This window comes from Toxorhynchites rutilus, chromosome 3 (assembly GCF_029784135.1).
Source record: "Toxorhynchites rutilus septentrionalis strain SRP chromosome 3, ASM2978413v1, whole genome shotgun sequence".
Classification (NCBI taxonomy): Eukaryota; Metazoa; Arthropoda; class Insecta; order Diptera; family Culicidae; genus Toxorhynchites; species Toxorhynchites rutilus.
Genome location: NC_073746.1, coordinates 273,763,877 through 273,781,186, shown reverse-complemented (window position 1 = coordinate 273,781,186; position 17,310 = coordinate 273,763,877). Strand labels below are relative to the sequence as shown.

The window sequence follows — 17,310 nt, the reverse complement described above, 5'->3', positions numbered from 1 at the left end:
CAGTACAGCCATACAGTGTCAAACCCACGGCGCTATATGATTGTTCACCAACACAACTACCACATCTGGCATGACCAGCACGAGAAACTGTGGTTCAGCCACAGCGTCGCGCGAATCGTGTCTCACGAGCGCTCCACCATCTCGCGTCATCTGGCCAATTTGCGCCGTTCTATCTGTTTCCATTAGCCACAAAAACAGGCGCTATATCGCGCCAAGTTACTCGCGCTATATGCGTCTCAATTTGCGCCTTGCCTTAGGGTGAGGCCAGAGTGAACGCGACACGCGATGCGATGCGAAAAGAACGCGATTTTTAAAGCGATATAGTGGCCAGAGTGGACGCGATTGAATGCGACAGACATACGCGACAGATGTAAACAAGAGGTGTTATTTTCATTTTGTGTTCAAGTTTCGAAATGGATTCTGACGAAGAATATTTATTGTCCGAAAGTGTACGTAATTTTTTTTCGGAAACATAAAAGATTTCGGAATCCATTGAATCAATAGGAAGTAGGAGAATACGGAGAATACCACCATCTATATCAAGACCTGGTTAAAAATCCGAACAAATTTCGCAACCGTATGAGCATCGAAACTTTCGAATATATTTTAGGACATATTGAAGTTGTTCTCATGAAAAAGTGGAACAACTTTATTAAAACTCCAATTGAGCCTTGCGAAAAACTTTTGATCACACTGAGGTAAGAAAATATTCATAAATAATCTTTATGTTCGATTTTGAATCTCTTTTCTCTTCACGTAGTTTTCCGGCATTATTTCACAATCCCTTTTTCTGTGCTTTCTAGGTTTATTGCAACGGGATTCTGGGCTTCATTTGATGCTTCAGAAATAGCAGACTACTGAGGTATGGCCAGTTAGTGGAAATGCTGTCATCACCGGGATCTCCAGATCTCGACTGCGGCAGCTTTCGCAGTTCACGGCCAAAAGTATCCCGTAATTTTTTTAATTTTTTTTAGCAGCATACTCTGAAATTCGAAAAATCCTTTCAATATATATTCAAACAATTTAATTTGTCTCATTTACCAGTGATTCCTAATTCATCCGAAACTTCTTTCCAACACTTACTAACAAGAACCCGATTCCTGTAGTGTCGAGTTTGCTGATTCCAAAGTCCACTTCTTTGAAATATAGCTCCGATTAGTGCTTCCACATTCACAGACACATGATTTAAACAAAATATAAAACTGACATTCACTTGTCGCGTGTTCATCGCGCGAAAAAGCTGTGCATGTCGAGGTTGATTTTGCGTCGCGCAGAAATTCGCTTGTCGCGTTGCATCGCATCGCGTTTACTCTGGCATATGAAATAGTTTTTTGCCAGAATTGAATGAACGGAGCTTGGCTTGTCAAAAATCACGTAGTGTCGCATCGCATCGCATGCCGCGTTCACTCTGGCATCGCCATTACATTCGATTAGTAGCGAACTAAACGTAAATAGAATTACGTCACGAAGTAGAAGACAGTGTATAAACACAGCGATCTGCCTACACACTCTATCATCTACTCCACCTTGATATGTACACACTAGATTCAGCAGATGATTTGCCGATAAATGCATGCCTCGAATTCAAAATATACTCGCAAATTAACTTAATTAACAACAAGGTTCGAAGATCGCTTCGACCATATGAATGATTACTTTATTGTGTCTGAACTGTGGTAGTTTATAGATGAATTGTTTATGTTTCTATTTTCAGCTCGTGAAGGCTAGTGAATACCTTTCACTGTATGACTTGTGCCGCGTTTGTTCACAGAAATATATTCACGTTCTCTAGTATTGATTAAAAATATCCGGTCATTCGGAGGAAGATCAAGAGTGATTGAGAGTTAGTTAATTTTTTTCCTATTCGTTATTTAGATGTACAAAATATTTGTTGGCTGACACAATATGTGATTTTACGAGAAATTCAATGAAATCATACCATGTGGCCTACGTTGACGTAAAATAGTGCAATCGGATCTAATTTCAGCAACAGGTAGAGAAGTTTGTGTTAATGGTTGTATCTTTTTGGTGAAGCTAGACACGAGAGGAACAATAATTCGGCGTCGTAAAATGTTTTCTGTTTACACCATTTGGACGGTCTTATGCAAGCAGCTCGTAAAAGAACTGAGTGATTACTACTGCAGCGTATGTAAACAACCAAAAGTATATTATTTCCGGAACTTCTGTGGAATGTCCTATGGCCGTCTCCAAAAGGGAGAGGAAGATATTCGCCAAGAACAAATGCAAATACTTCGAGAGTTCATTGCCGCTCGAGAAATAGCACATCACTGTCGGAGTAATAACTACATCTATACGCATTTGCACGAATTAGGCAACTATGCTTTCACAATTGACCTTGATAAATTACCCTTGGTGCAAAGGATGTTTCTTGAGAATCGCTATATATTTGAAGCAATTGCGAAGCATGTCAGAGTGAAGGAATTATTAGCTGAAGTGCGGGTGTATCCATCACTAGAGCAGTTTGTGGTTACCAAGAGCGGTACAGATCCCGAATTGTTGAAGCATTTGGTAGAATATTTACTTAGTAATGAGTACTATGATAGACCGAGGATATTCACTGATGCGTCGAAATCTGCGGATGGCCGCTGCGGTATTGGTGTTTATGACGAACCGAGTGGGATTCGGATTATGATGCAGCTAAAGCTTGATACTAGCATTATGACTGCTGAGACATTGGCTATTAAGCTTGCAATGCAGCATATTGTGGATCGAGGAATACGGAATGCGGTTCTGTTGACTGATAGCCAACCTGCTTGCCTTTTCCTGAAAAAAAGCCGAAAATCTCGTTCTATAAATTCTGTAGCTAACGAGATTCTGGAAAATGCAAAGAAAGCTAATGTAACGATCCAGTGGGTCCCAAGTCACATAGGTATTGAGGGAAATGAAACAGCGGACCGGTTGTCGAAAGAGGCGCTTTCTACTGAATTTGTGCTTGAGAATGATATTTTTGTTAACGATGCGATCAACTATTTTGAGGAAAAACAGGCGCGTAGAATAAATAATTGGTATCAAGAATATATTCGATTGAAAGGGAAATCACTAAAACAGCTGTTTAGTGGGAGCGAAGAAGAAGATCCATATTGGTTCATGGAACAGAATTACACACAGTGAATCAGTTGATTATTTATTAGTATTTATGTGAAAGTGATAAAATACAATTGAGAACTCAGCTTTTGGAGCCTACTAGCGCGCTTTGAGGTGAGCCGCACTTGTTTCCACTAATGATCTTGCATGGTACATATTTTAACAGAAACAAATGTCTCATTGTGACTTTAGTTAACCTTTTTGTTGCTTTTTAGTGGAAGTACCGTACAGATGAAACAATGAATTGAGCCCTTTTGAAGAATATTATTTTATAAGCTGGCTTGTGGGCTTAGGATCATTTATATGCATCATGGCATATTGCTGACATCAAGAGACCAAAAAGAGTACAAAGAGACAAGCATAAATTGGGCTAAATCGATGATTCGACGACCACAGGGTTGATTATTGATCACAACAACACTTCTGGACACGTACTTTACTGTATTTTGGTATTTTGGCAATTTATTAGTGGATTACAATAAGCTGGTTTTAAGAAAACGCATGCATATATTCAGGAACAGTAAAGTGTAGTTATGTAGGCACCGCTGTCAGGCATGTGAACAGTGCGATCCATCATTTCGCCCCATATAGCACTCGAAGTGCTGGCGGCCGACTAAATGTAATCATCCCATCCCAGATCAACCCAGTCTTACCAGCAACGGTATGAATTAGTTGGTCGTGGACGAACAGACGCTCAATCAAAAGAGGGACCATTGATAGAATTGCAAGTTTAACGAACTTTGCAGAACGCGCTATCGTGTTTCAGCTTCTTAACGATCAACCGAAGCCTGGGAACCGCATAACGCTAGTGTTGGCACGATCGTAGCACCTACAACCTGGACCACAGCGCCTTCGCCGTAACCGACCTATCGATGGTTCGCTCCATCAACGGTAGGCTCGCTCTCGTAGATGGAGCGAACGAATGCATGAACAATAGAACAATACATCGATTATCTACTCGCGGGCAAATGGTATTGTTTTGATAGAGATAATATGCAAATTTAAAATTGTGCCTTAATTTATCTTAAATCTATATTTCTAAAATGTTATCTACATAGAACTAAAAAAGAGTGAATTACACTAGAATTAGAACTTCGGGAAGGTTAGATAACCAAATAACAAACTGGATTTCTACAGAACAGGATTCATTCCGTATTAAAACTATAGACTGAAGCATTCAGAATCGATTGCGCACCTTGTACAGTTGAATTAATTGACGAATAAAAAATCTGTCTAACAATTGCACTATTAAATGAAAGTAAATACCCTTTCTCGCAACCACTACAGTAATCATTCGATAACTGAGCGAGAAGGGAAGACCAGTTATCGACATTCATTTTTTAACTGAAGCGGCAGGTAAAACGACAAATAAATTCGAGAGGAACTTCGATGAATTGTTTGTTTCGTGTTGATCGTGAGAATGGATAACCAAAAGGTTTCCACTGCAAGCTTTGCATTGAGTGCGACAACAGGTATGATATATAATTTGGGGAACTAATTTTTCTGTAAGTTAATTTTTGTCATGCGAAAATAATGTGAATTTTTATAACATCTCAAATTACATTCAAATGCCCTTACAGTAAATCTTTAAACTGAAAATGGCGTCAATTGTTTTCGAAGTTCTGTTTTTTAACTGGTCCAAAGACCAGTTAACCCCTTCCCGTACGTTTTGATTTTCAAAAGAGTGGACCAAATCCAAACGCTTCGATGGGTCACGCATGGAGTACTCTGCTGAGCGTTATAGCGCCTTGTGATATGCAAGCACACCACGAGAGAGACTCGATATTGTACGTTTTGAAACATTTATTGTCCATATTCCTAATTTGGTTTCATTTGCTTGATTTTCGAGTAATGCAGAAATTTGTGTTTCATTTGTATGGCAGCCTTAGAGAGGGGGGAGGGTTCTCGAACTATCAACCTTCCCCGACCCCAAAAAGCTCCTACAAACCAATTTTCATGTCGATCGGTTCAGTAGTTTCCGAGTCCATAAGAATCAGACAGACAGAAAAACAGAAAGACATCACTCCATTTTTATATTTATATATATATATATATATATATATATATATATATATATATATATATATATATATATATATATATATATATATATATATATATATATATATTTGTGTTCGGGGTTCTACTGTAAACAGATGTGCACCCGTGGCCGAGTGGTTAGCGTCTCACATTATCATGCCGGGTGTTCGGGTTCGATTCCCGTTCTGGCCGGGGGATTTTTCGTCAAAGAAATTTCCTTCGACTTGCACTGTGGTCACGCGTATTCTAGAGCTTGCCCCTCGAAATAAATTCAGGGCGTGTTATTTGGCTTAAGAAATCTCAACTAAGTATTAATAAAAGACGTTAGTTAATGCATACGTTGAGACGGCAAAAGTTCCACAGGGAACGTTAACGCCATTCAAAAAGAAGACTGTAAACAGATGATCTCTCGTGGCCGAGTGGTTAGCGTCAAACCTAACATGCCGGGGGTTTGGGTTTGATTCCCGTTCTGGTCGGGGAAATTTTTCGTCGAAAATATGCAAGAAAAATCAGCTTTAAATGTCTGATTGCGTCAACGTATTTCCTAGTTGACGATGCTTTGGAAATTTTCAGTGTAAAAAAATGGGCAAAATTAAAATTTCTTATTAGTTTTTCGAAGAACATTAGTTTGGTTACGAAGGTTTCGGTTTGGTTGAGCATGCTGTGAACAAATTTACCTCTACTTCGCAGGCCTAAGTTCAAATCGTTCGGATGGCTTGTGATGTTCGTCAGGAAGGTTATATCTGATCTCATCTTTACATTCCATGAATTTCGCAATTTCTTTCGGAAGGTCCGAACTCGTTGCAATACTTTTCACCTACTCATCTTTGTTCTTTCCTGAGGTAGAAAGCTGCTACCAATTTACCACACATAGTAAGAGCTCCATCAGCAATTGCATGAACATTTTCCTCGACGATAGATCAAATTTCTGTTGAACTTTAAGCAGTACATTGAAGATATCGACGCCATTTATTGTTCCTTTCATAGGAAAAAGGCAAGCCAATTCCTCCGTTTCTTTCAAATCTTCAAATATGCCCTGAAAAAATGTAGTTAATTGTAGCTGCAAATATTTTTACTCTCATCTTTCACCTCTGAATTAAATACAAAGCCAGCAGCGCAGTTTTCAAAGCATTTCAAACTTGAAAACAGATTTTCTGCTATGTACTCAACTCGTCTTGTGATGGCTCGCTTGTGTGAGAATACAATTTTCTCAGGGCATATCGACACAATCTCCTTCACAGCTCCATCAATCCTTCACAAACTCAACATTCGAAAACGTCTTTGTTCGAACAGCATTTTTTTTTTGTAGCTTGCCTTTCTGCACAATTCGTTTTCTTGTTTTGGTTTTACAATAAAAAGTTTTACTGGCAACTCAATTTTCATCTTTAATCAGCAAATTCATCAGCTGATTAAAGATTGGCTGTGCCAACAAACATGTCCATTTTGACGGATGTTTCGACTCATAATGTCATTCCAGATTGAACACCTCCATTACAGCAACAGCTTCGTTTGCAAATCCATCACGCCGGTTTAAAATTCATGCACGTAAAAAAGCATATTTCTTACCCTTTCCCCTAGAAAACACATCTCTCGACAACCACTTTTCGTGAACAAAAAAAGCAATTGTAAATGAACTCAACTGCTCTCCAATGGTAAGAGCGAGAAGTGCGAGAAGCCGCATAACGCTAAAAATGCGATACACCCAGGTTTTTTTACGCGGTTTTTTTAACGAGGTTTTTTTACGCGGTACCAGACCAGTGCAATATCACATCTCTCCCTCAGCTTACATTTTTCTCTTATGTTCCTCAGAGCATATTAAGGTAATTAGTGCTTGTAACGGAGCTTAGCGCTAATGAAGCAAATTAGTGCTGCACCTTATCACGATTCTTACGTGGATTTTAGGTGATAGGTAACGGGTAGCTCAGCGGGCTATACAACGGGGCGGGGTTTTTACGGGCAGCGATTCGCGAATGAATTTCCCTGTCTACTTAGCTCTGGACGGTCCAACAGTGGTACTGCACGTGCCTCGGCAGTAGAGTGTACAAATCACATGGGAATCTTCTAGTAACAGCAGATGTTCTCATTCGTGAGGGAAACCGAACTATAGCTACCAGTAACCAACGAAACTGCAGGAAAAAACTACGCGTTTTCGGAAGCGAGTAACACTCAACTTTTTACTTCTGTTCTACGTAAGGATAGTCCCATTCGATATCTATCATTAGGTGACATGGTTTTTTTACGCGGATTGTCCAATTAACGCGGTTTTTTACGCGGATTTTCCAATTAACGCGGTTTTTTTACGAGGTACGTATCCCCCGCGTAAAAATTAAACTGGTTGTATTTGGACCGCCGGACAGCCACGTTCTCAAAACATGCCATCGATTTTCCTCCACTTGTATCGGCACCACGTGAGTGCACGAGGCACTCGTGAATCTTCGTGATGCTTCTACAAGTGCGCCGTTTCCATTCGTGCAGCCGCCCAACTATCCTGCGCAATCAAATCCAGTTGCTGGTCAGTAAACGAAATGCTACATCGACCGTCGCCGGAACAATCAGCCGCAAGACAGGTAATGCCACGCATTCTACCCGAGTTCACGGGTGATCCAGAGGAGTGGTCGATATTCTTCAGTAGTTTTAGTCACTCCACGGCTGCTTGCGGGTTTAGTAACGTAGAAAATACTCAGCGAAACATGACACATCTCGAGTCTAAGACAAAAGTTCTGCTGCGAAGGACAAAGTAGATCAGGGTAAAGCGTGCTTATTTTGTGGGAAAGCAGGCCGTCGATTGAAAGATTGTACGAAATTTCAACATCTGCTGGAAGACGATCGATGGGAAGGTCGCTGTCGTTTGTCGCTGAAAGTTTGTCGAAATTTGTTTCAATCCGCACGGACGAAGGACATGTCGCAGTTCGAGTCTATGTGGAACCGACGGTTGCCAATATCGACAGCATCGATTGCTACACAACAAAGTGGATACAGCGGCCAAGAAGACATCGAGAACCACTCGGGTACAAGATCATGTACATTACCATCACGAACAATTCATTCTGTATTATTCCTATAACTTTTCATGGGAATTTTAAGCCTGTCACAGTGTTTACCTTCCTGGACGAAGGTTCCTCTGCAACGCTTTTTCACCTGATTTTCGAATTAACACTTTCGACGCCCCGTCACCCAGATATGGGTGACACTTTCCTCGCTCGAATTGAGTAGGATTTTTAGGAGGTATTTGATAGAATAGGCACATAAATGTAACTGTAGTATATGAAGAAAAATAATAAAATCATAACCATAATATTATACTGGTTATACTATACTTTTATTAATTTATAGTACGGATGGTTTGTACTGCAGTTTGTACGACTTTGGCATGTGTCATTGTCATCAATTCGTCTTCAATTGAAAACAAACATTGCTAGATCATGTAAAAGTTATCTATAAACTAAGTTTGATCTTCATTTAATAATTTAATCGCAAGTTGAGCTCTGCAAGAAACTCAAAAACGTCGCGTTGGGCGTCGAACGTGTTAAGGGGGGCCCTCCTGTATGGAAGGGCGAAAAATAATGTATTTTCGCGATTTTTGTTCGGATGTTAGGAATAAAGTGAAGTGGTCGGGTATTTTGGTTATTGTTTAAGGTAAATTTGAAGATGTTGTTTCATTTTTTGAGTTCACGAATAATGATTGTTGCCGCAGTAGCAATGGAGTTGACAACACTGGCAAACAATTAACGTGTCGAGATAACACCGATAGCTATGGTGTAACCACAAATGTCACGCAGAATCTAAAGCAATAAAAGCTTGAAGTAAATATTGTAGATTGGTCCAATTGCGTATGAGATAAAAATTACATAATTTAGCAAACGGTGAATTAAATAAATATCGGGATTGAATTCATACAAGGTTACCGAATTGCAAGCCTAGAATGTGTTTATTTTTTCTCAAATTTGTGAACTACATTTTGTAGTTTTGAAGCACGCCAAATAAAAGCTGTCAAAACTTAGTAATTTCTATTTAATCGATCCTCACAATGATTATTACGCTGTAGACAGCTGGATGTGTGGATGCTGTCTGAAAATCGGCACCTTGCTGGTGGTATCGGTTCTGAAGCAACGGGGTGTCGCAGGACGAATTCCAATGAATATTTTGAAACTTACCTAAAAACTTACCCTACCTTACCTGAAATACTTAAAGCGTTACATAGCGGTTTTTGAAAATTCGACAAATTGCCAAAATGGCCAAAATTGCCAAAACGAGTTATTTTTCATGAAAAATTGTTGTTCAGAAAGCTCATAAAAAAATCGAAAAAAGTGATATCAAAAAACGACTATGTAACGCTTTAGATCAATGGTGGCCAGGTATAGACATGGTGCGGGCCGCATTAGAGTTTTCATTATAGCCGCGGGCCGCAATGATTTTTTTCTTACTACTGTTCCTTACGAATATAAAATATACTATTCGTATTCGACTGGTACTTTTTTGACTCACTTTTTATTTCAAATTGGAAAGCATTCAGTTCTATACCTGTAAAATTCATAACTCGAGAACAAAATGAGATAAAAACCCAAAACATTTATTGAAGGTATAAAAGTATCAAGAATTAACGTTTTTGGTAAAATGATTCGACCATCTCTTCTTCACGCAAAGTCGAAAACGCTAAGGCTAATCGTTAATCACTGCAGCTCTCAATAGAATTCTTTGACGATTGGTAATTACAATGTTCTAATGAGAACTGTGAATAATCCGATGGATTGGCAAATGGACAGTCACTTGCGGAGAGGAAGTCTGGTAGGTTTATTGCTAGTCTCGTTTTTTAACCGTTCTAGGAGTTTTTTTTGCATCATTCCAAACATATTCGCTTCGATCTGGGCGTCTATAAATGACTCACACATCGATGTACGCACCAATTAATTATAACTGATTAACGTTTTCGTTTCCGAAGAGGATTGCGTTGAACGTGTTCATGAACAACATAGATAACGTTGTGCAGCCGTACCGACCTCGGACGTCCCTTTTTGGGCCAATCGCCAACATCAGCTTTGTACTCTTGTAGTGTACGGAACACGAATCGTTCATTGAGAGAAAACGGTTTGCGCAGCTCATAGATTTGTTTTGCCGTTTCCCCGCACTTAAATAACCTGACAATTGCCACACGCTTCTCGTGCAGACCGAACTTTATCGTTGCTAGGAAGCCGAACAAGTACTGATGGGATCACGAAACTTAGTAAGAGTGAAGGCGAACATCGAACTACACGACTGAAGTGTCACCACTTTTCTTCGCTCCAATATTTTCTGCTGAGAGCAGTCGCGATTTCACTGACAGAATTATGGCTACACTTGATAAGTGAATACGGTATCACGATTAAATTGGAAGTTCTTTTAATCATTGAAAAGTTTCTACAATATTTTTTGTTTGTTTTAATATAGAAAATTAAAAAAATAAATACAATTATACTCCAACACCGTTTCGATTTCACTCGAACTACTTTTCTTGAGCCATTTTATCTAAATCAGCTTGAATATGAGTGATAGTCACTGATAGTGACTGACTGTCAGTGATTCTGTCCCTTGACTTCACTTTTTTCATAACTGAAACAATTACTAACAAATATTTGTGGATTTGAAGAAAGGAGTAATAAAATGAGCATGTTTCATTAGTTCTGGAAATCGCGCTTCTGGAACAATTCTGGAGTAGCAATCCAAGACATCGTGGTTTTCAAATTTGTCATACAACTATAAATCACACTGCGTTTGAATGAGTTTCATCTGCATGTTTTCAGCGGTATGTACATCATCGAATCTGAATGAAAATTGGAAAATTCTTTCATGTGCTTTGAAGTACCAAAATCTGCGAGAAAAATCAGCCTTCATCGACTGGAGTGCATGAACATTTTTTCTAGTTGTCGACACTTGATAAATTTTCAATGTCAGAAAATGGGTAAAATTAAAGTTCATCTTCGAGTGAAAAAAAGCAGGATTAACAAGAATTACTCACAATGTTCAAATTATTCAAATGCATGGAATAATTTTCAACTATATTCTTAATTTCGCTCATATAATTTTTTTTCAAATCAGGCTGCGGGCCGCATGAACAAGGCTGGAGGGCCGCAGCTTGGCCACCACTGCTTTAGATAATTCATTTTGACATGTTGATAAAAAAGTTCAGCCAAATCGGTCGAGATCCTGAGATATCGATAGCAAAGCTGGAAACAACATGGTTTCGAGAAAAGCATGTTCGAAAATTCGTACAGCAATACTTTATCCCTTGAGGTGGCCCTATACTTTCCAACGAAATCGAATATCGAAAAATCCTTTAAGGACAACATTTTTGAAATCATAAGCTTCCCAAAAATGTGAAATCCCCCCTTAGGGTAGTATTCTAGTCTAGAAACTTTTTTTGAACCCCCTCATTTCATCAGCTTGTAACTATTTTTATAATTATAATTTCTTTTCTGTTCATTTTTTGTTCTCTTGTTAAAAGATAGATAAACAAATAATAACATAATGGACAGTGAAAATATTCTTCGTTTCATTTTTTTGGAGTTCGAAAAAAAGGTCCGTAATTCGTGCCTCTACACTAGAATACCTCCTTAACGTGACTTTTTTTACGCGAATTTTCGGATTAACGCGGATTTTTGAATTAACACAGTCAAAGAGCGAAACACTTTAAATTAATGCGAGAAGACTTAGTCGAAAAATAACGTGTAGGATTACTCTTCCTAAAAAGATATACCGTCGATGGGGGTGAAATTGGGTAAAAAACGGAGGAAGTTACTATTAGTAATATCTTGACAAATATTGCGAATATTTTTGAAATCTGTGAGCCGTTTAATGGGAGACATATTTTCAGTATTTCCAATGCATAAAATTTAACTGTAGTACAAATAGTTATTATTTAATAATTCATCAAAGCTTGATGTGTAGATAGCCATCAAATAACACCCCAGAATAATATCATGCCCAGCATTATACAGAACTACTATAATGTTAAATATTGGATAGAATTTTGAACTGATTTTGAGCATCAAGGAAGTTTTTCCATTGTAATTTAGACTTTTTCGAAATAATCTCTTATTAACACTGAGTGGGGTGAGAATGGGTCAAGTATAAAATTGAACATATACAATTAAGCTGCAATGTACATGCAAAAATACACCAATACACTCACAATTTGTAGCAATTTTCCAAATTCAACGCTCATTACACCGCCCCTAGATGTGGCTTTTTTTTTAGAAAGGAGGCAAATTTTTCGCACGTATAAGGAGAATAGCGTTTCCTTTGCAGAAAGCCACATTTTCCAGGATTGCTGAAGCCACTAATTGGAAGCCTTAAGGGCACTCGATATTCAAGAAATAGGGCATTTATTAGATTACTGTGAAGCCGCTTAACTACATGGCCTGTTTCACAATGTCTTGTGTATCATTCATTGCTTGGTGTTTTTGTGGTGCGGTTGCAAGGCGTGCGCCAACCGCACTATCTCGCAGGAGGAGCATCGTGATACTGCTGTTTTTTGTCACGAGTAACACCTGGACTGGGTAAAGACGCTTATAGCGGTGTCAATTCGCTGTTTCCGGGTTTTTGTAGCTTTTCTTGAAGGCTGGCAATGCCCATTTGCTCTTCCCACCACACCCTAGACAGCGAGACGAAAGTAACTAAAGAAGTATAATATCCTTCCAGCATCACGGCAGAAGACATCGTCGACGGCAGATTCAAGAAAAATCTTCAAATATAAACGTTTCCATCACACTTCTAGGTGGATTGACACTATTTTCGTAACTCAAATAATTATTCAAGACATTTACATGTTATCAAATTATCTTGAAATTATTGAGAAATTGATTTCTAAAGATGATTCGTTCGAGAACAACATTTTTTACCCATTCTCACCCCCATTGACGATATAGGATGAGTCTACTGCTTATGGCTATAACACAGACATAGTGCTTAGACAGTGCCAACTATCCCACTGTACGGGCTAACTGTATTGGTTATTGCATGATAGAGGCGAATGTTTAAAGCCTCTTAAAAACAAATAAGTGAAGTCTTGCATGATCTGAAGTCAATGAATGTTGAAAAGGGATTTTGCCTGTCTGAAATACTGCATGAACGCCACAAATCTTTAAATCGGATTGTTCCTAACGTTTGCATTAAAAAATGGACTTTTTTTTCGGACGGTGATAAAAAAAACTAAGACAGATAATTGAGTTGAATAAATTTCCCATGAAAGGTAATTATATAGGGTTGGGGTAAAAGAAAAGTCGTATTTCTGATCGAAATTTGACGCTTTATTTAACATACTTAAAATTATCCAATTTAAGTCAAATATGCGCCGTTTTGTTCGCAAACTTGTTGCCATTTAGAAGGCAACTTCATTATCCCCCCCTTATAAAACCCCCCTCCTTATTTGCAAAAAACTCAGACAGCCAGTTTTTGCAAGCCTCTTTTGAGGCCAACTTAGTATCACCAAGAGCGTTTTGCATGAACCGGAAGAGATGATAATCACTTGGAGCCAGGTCCGGACTATACGGTGGGTGCAATAGGACATCCCATCCGAGCTCCCGTAGCTTCTGGCGGGTCATCAAAAATGTGTGAGGCCGAGCGTTGTCCTGGTGGAAAACAACATCATTCCTATTGATCATTTCATCATTTCTGGCCGCTTCTGGTCAATCGCCTGCTTCAAACGGTCAAGCTGCTCACAGTAGAGAACCGAGTTGAGGGTCTGGCCATAGTTGAATAGCTCATAGTGGATGATTCCCTTCCAATCCCACCAAACACACAGCAAAACCTTCCTGGCCGTCAATCCGGGCATGGCGATGGTTTAGGCCTGCTCATCGCGCTTCGACCACGACTTTTTTCGCTTTATTGGTCGTACGTGATCCACTTTTCATCACCAGTCACCATCTTCAAGAATGGGTCGAGTTCGTTCCGTTTCAGCAGTGCATCGCAAGCGTTGATTCGGTCTAAAAGTTTTTTTTGCGTCAACTCGTGTGACACCCATACATCCAGCTTTTTTTGGAATCCAATCTTCTGCAAATGGTTCCAAACGCCGGTTTACTTGGATGATTTCAACGATTTTATCGGTTTCCACGACGATTGGCCTACCAGTACGGGATGTATCTTCGACAGCCACTACACCAGAACGAAATCGGTCAAACCAACGCTGTGCTGTGCGAATCGTTACAGTATCAGGTCCATAAACTACACGATTTTTTTCGGCCGTCTTCGTTGCAGTTTTACCTCGCAGGTAGTAATAACGTTAAATTTGGCGAATTTCTTACTTGGTGGGCTCCATCTTTGACGCGCTATAACTTGAGACTGAAAAGGACAATCACAACACTGTCAAAACGACACTTGTAGCACAGATTGTCGTCTTTAAATAGCCGTATATGACCCGATGCGATAAGTATAACACAAGATATGTTTAAGTGTTGCCATATATTGACAATATACGACATTTCTTTTTCCCCAACCCAATATTAGCTTATTTGCAAAAAAATTCTACGCCCTTGCGAGCGACCTTCCGGCAGTTAACCGGAACATTCGCCATGACGGACGAAAATATGCGTGTAGGCATGTTTCTGAGTTCTTTCTTCGTTTTATTCATCAATTCCTTTTCAGTTATCGCGGCAAAATTGTTGGAATAGATTATACTTCAGGTTTGCCTAGAAATTCTAGATGAGATGCAGCTGGGATGTTGGGCGGGTTCGCCGACTTAGGTACCACATCGATATTCAGCCGCTCCATCTCCTCTAACGATCGCTTCGGGTAGTGGACCGACGCCAGATCCGACCAAAACACCGCGTCTTCGCCCATGTGGTATTTCTTGATGACCGACGCAACTTCCGGCAGGCACTTCGTACTATAAATTTCCACGTTCACAACTAGTCCGGAGCTAAAAAAGAGCGGCTTTGACATTCCTTTTTCCCTGATTGGCAGGCACTGTTCAGTCCGAGAAGCACACTGAAAAGGGAAACGAATCAGATCGTAAATCCCACCCCCCTTTTTTTTCGTGACGCAACAGCCGAGCATAAAAGCAGCCACCCGATCGCGCGGAGGGATCAGTTTTCATTCTACCATCAAGCAAGCAACAAGTGAAGATTCAACAACAAGGAAGCAGCAAGATTAACGACAAGAGTAGCCGCAACAGTATCGCAAGAGTGGCGATGACTGTACCAGCAGTATTGCAAGTAACAGCAATAACATCACCAACATCAGCAGCAAGAGTCGCTGCATTGCACTAAACCAACACATCCACATCGCAAAAGTCGCGAGAAAAGAAGTAGCATTCATTATCATTTCACATGCGCAGTGGTACGACCAGCTGCTGAAGAGTGTCGCAATCAAACAATACCAGTGTAAATAATGTATAAAGAGAAAACTCAGTGTAAACAAATTGAATAAAATTTACACCACGTAAAGTTCTCAAACATCATGCGCCCACCTTGCATTACTTTGACCCAGATCCAACAGAAAGTTTTCCTTAAATCATTCCGAAAAAGTTTGTATGCTTTTTTCAGAACATGGAGAGAGTTTTCCATGCGCGGAGCGGAGCCATTGGGGCTCCCACCCGTCGATTAAGGCGTGAGGAACACGAGGGTTCCTTCCACGCACCCGTTGTGTCCAAGAGTGGAACAACGCACCTTACATACAGTCCACCCCCAAGTTCCCAGCAGACGGAACAGGCACAGAAGCACCTTCTTGGGGAACTTGGTGTGTGAAATAAACTTCACTTCGGAGCTCACTTCCTTCGTGGGGGAAGTAATACGAAGTGACCTGTCAGTCGTTGCAATCCAGGGTCAGATAGGTCTCGTCGTCCGTCGTGTAAAGGTAAACCCATGAAAAATCTGTAATTTTTGTCCATTTTTTAAGGCAAACGTTAGTAACAGAAAAGTATTCGTTATGAAAATCTGAAGTGCAAACAAGCTTATTCGAGGCCCATTCAATATGAAACATGAACCCCAAAACCTCAAATAGGGATAACAAACCAATGCTCTGTATTCGGTGGGATCAGTTGTTCATCCATTATGAACAGTCGGGTCTATCCCGGATAAACTCCATAGACATCAACTGATACATTTGAAGCAAACGTTGGACGAAAAACAAACAAAAAAAACGACCAGATACGATACCGTAATTTTCCATCGTGACAAAGCTCCGCCTAATGTTAAGAACTCTGTTGAGAACTATTTAGAAAATGGTGGATGGGAAGATTTATCTTACCCAGACAATGCCTATTCTGACCACATTTTTTCGATTGATGCATTGTCTTATTTGGATACGCTCCACTTCAGAACAGAATATTACTCGATTCAAAAGACGAATAGTAGAAAGCAGTTATAGTGATATACATATCGTTTCGTTTTTGTTCTAATTTACCACACTTTCAAGTTCATTTTTGTGCTTCATTATACACCCACGTATAATAACTTTTATTATTGTATATGAATCATCATTACAAGAATGTTGCAAGAAATAAGCATAAGCAAAAAAAAACCACTTCGTATTGAACAGATCCACATCGAGCCATGCGACCCAATTTAAAAGCGCTACGCTTCCAAGTATGTAGAGTGCAATATTATCATCAACATGTAGTCTAATATATTGCACCCGCTCGATTTGTTCGTTCACGTTTTGTTCAACGTTTGTGTACGTCTTCACAATTTGTGTCATATTTCAATTCAACTTTATCGCAGCCTGCAAACAGTTTTTCTCGCTTTGTGTTGATTCGTTATCAATTTAATGGGACTTTATTCACGAATACTATTTCGTCTTCCATTTTAATTTCATTACAGCTGAATTACTACGTGCCGGGAGCATTTTCAGTTGGTTCAGTTCGTGGCTAGCCATTGATGCTGAAAGAAAGAATACGGTGGAGTATTACCGCTCGTGGGAGTGTTTTGTGCATTCAGATTAATCCAAACACAAACAATCGCCTACCGCTTCACCGTTGATATCCGTCGGTGTCTACATCTTGCTGGATTACTGTTCAAATGTGACTGTGCGATATACTCAAGAACCACTTGAACAGAACGTGCAATGTTCGTACAAATACATGCAATTCCCATCGCTCAAGTAACCGCGCTATTTATTACTAATAAATGAATGATAATACCAGTACAAAACTGATTTGCGAATCCCATATATAAAGTGGTGCAACTAATCAAATAT

The 17,310-nt window shown here is 39.6% G+C and overlaps 1 protein-coding gene and 1 long non-coding RNA gene across 4 annotated transcripts; both read left to right on the top strand.

Annotated features, from left to right (window-relative positions):
- The first annotated feature begins 440 nt into the window (after positions 1-440).
- Positions 441-1,027, top strand: LOC129780591 (uncharacterized). The gene is made up of 2 exons (XR_008743967.1): positions 441-698; positions 804-1,027. It is a non-coding gene; the product is annotated as an uncharacterized LOC129780591 (long non-coding RNA).
- Positions 1,028-1,751: 724 nt separating this feature from the next.
- LOC129775382 (uncharacterized) lies at positions 1,752-17,069 on the top strand. Of its 3 annotated transcripts, none has more exons than XM_055780070.1 (2): positions 1,752-3,219; positions 16,935-17,069. In XM_055780070.1, the coding sequence occupies exon 1, from the start codon at positions 2,071-2,073 to the stop codon at positions 3,130-3,132; it is 1,062 nt and encodes a 353-aa protein (XP_055636045.1). In that variant the 5' UTR covers positions 1,752-2,070; the 3' UTR covers positions 3,133-3,219; positions 16,935-17,069. The 3 variants fall into 3 exon arrangements, with proteins under 3 accessions (XP_055636045.1, XP_055636047.1, XP_055636046.1); XM_055780072.1 differs by lacking the exon at positions 16,935-17,069 and adding an exon at positions 3,298-5,119; XM_055780071.1 differs by lacking the exon at positions 16,935-17,069 and adding an exon at positions 3,321-5,119 and having other exon boundaries at positions 1,752-3,255.
- The last annotated feature ends 241 nt before the right edge of the window (positions 17,070-17,310 follow it).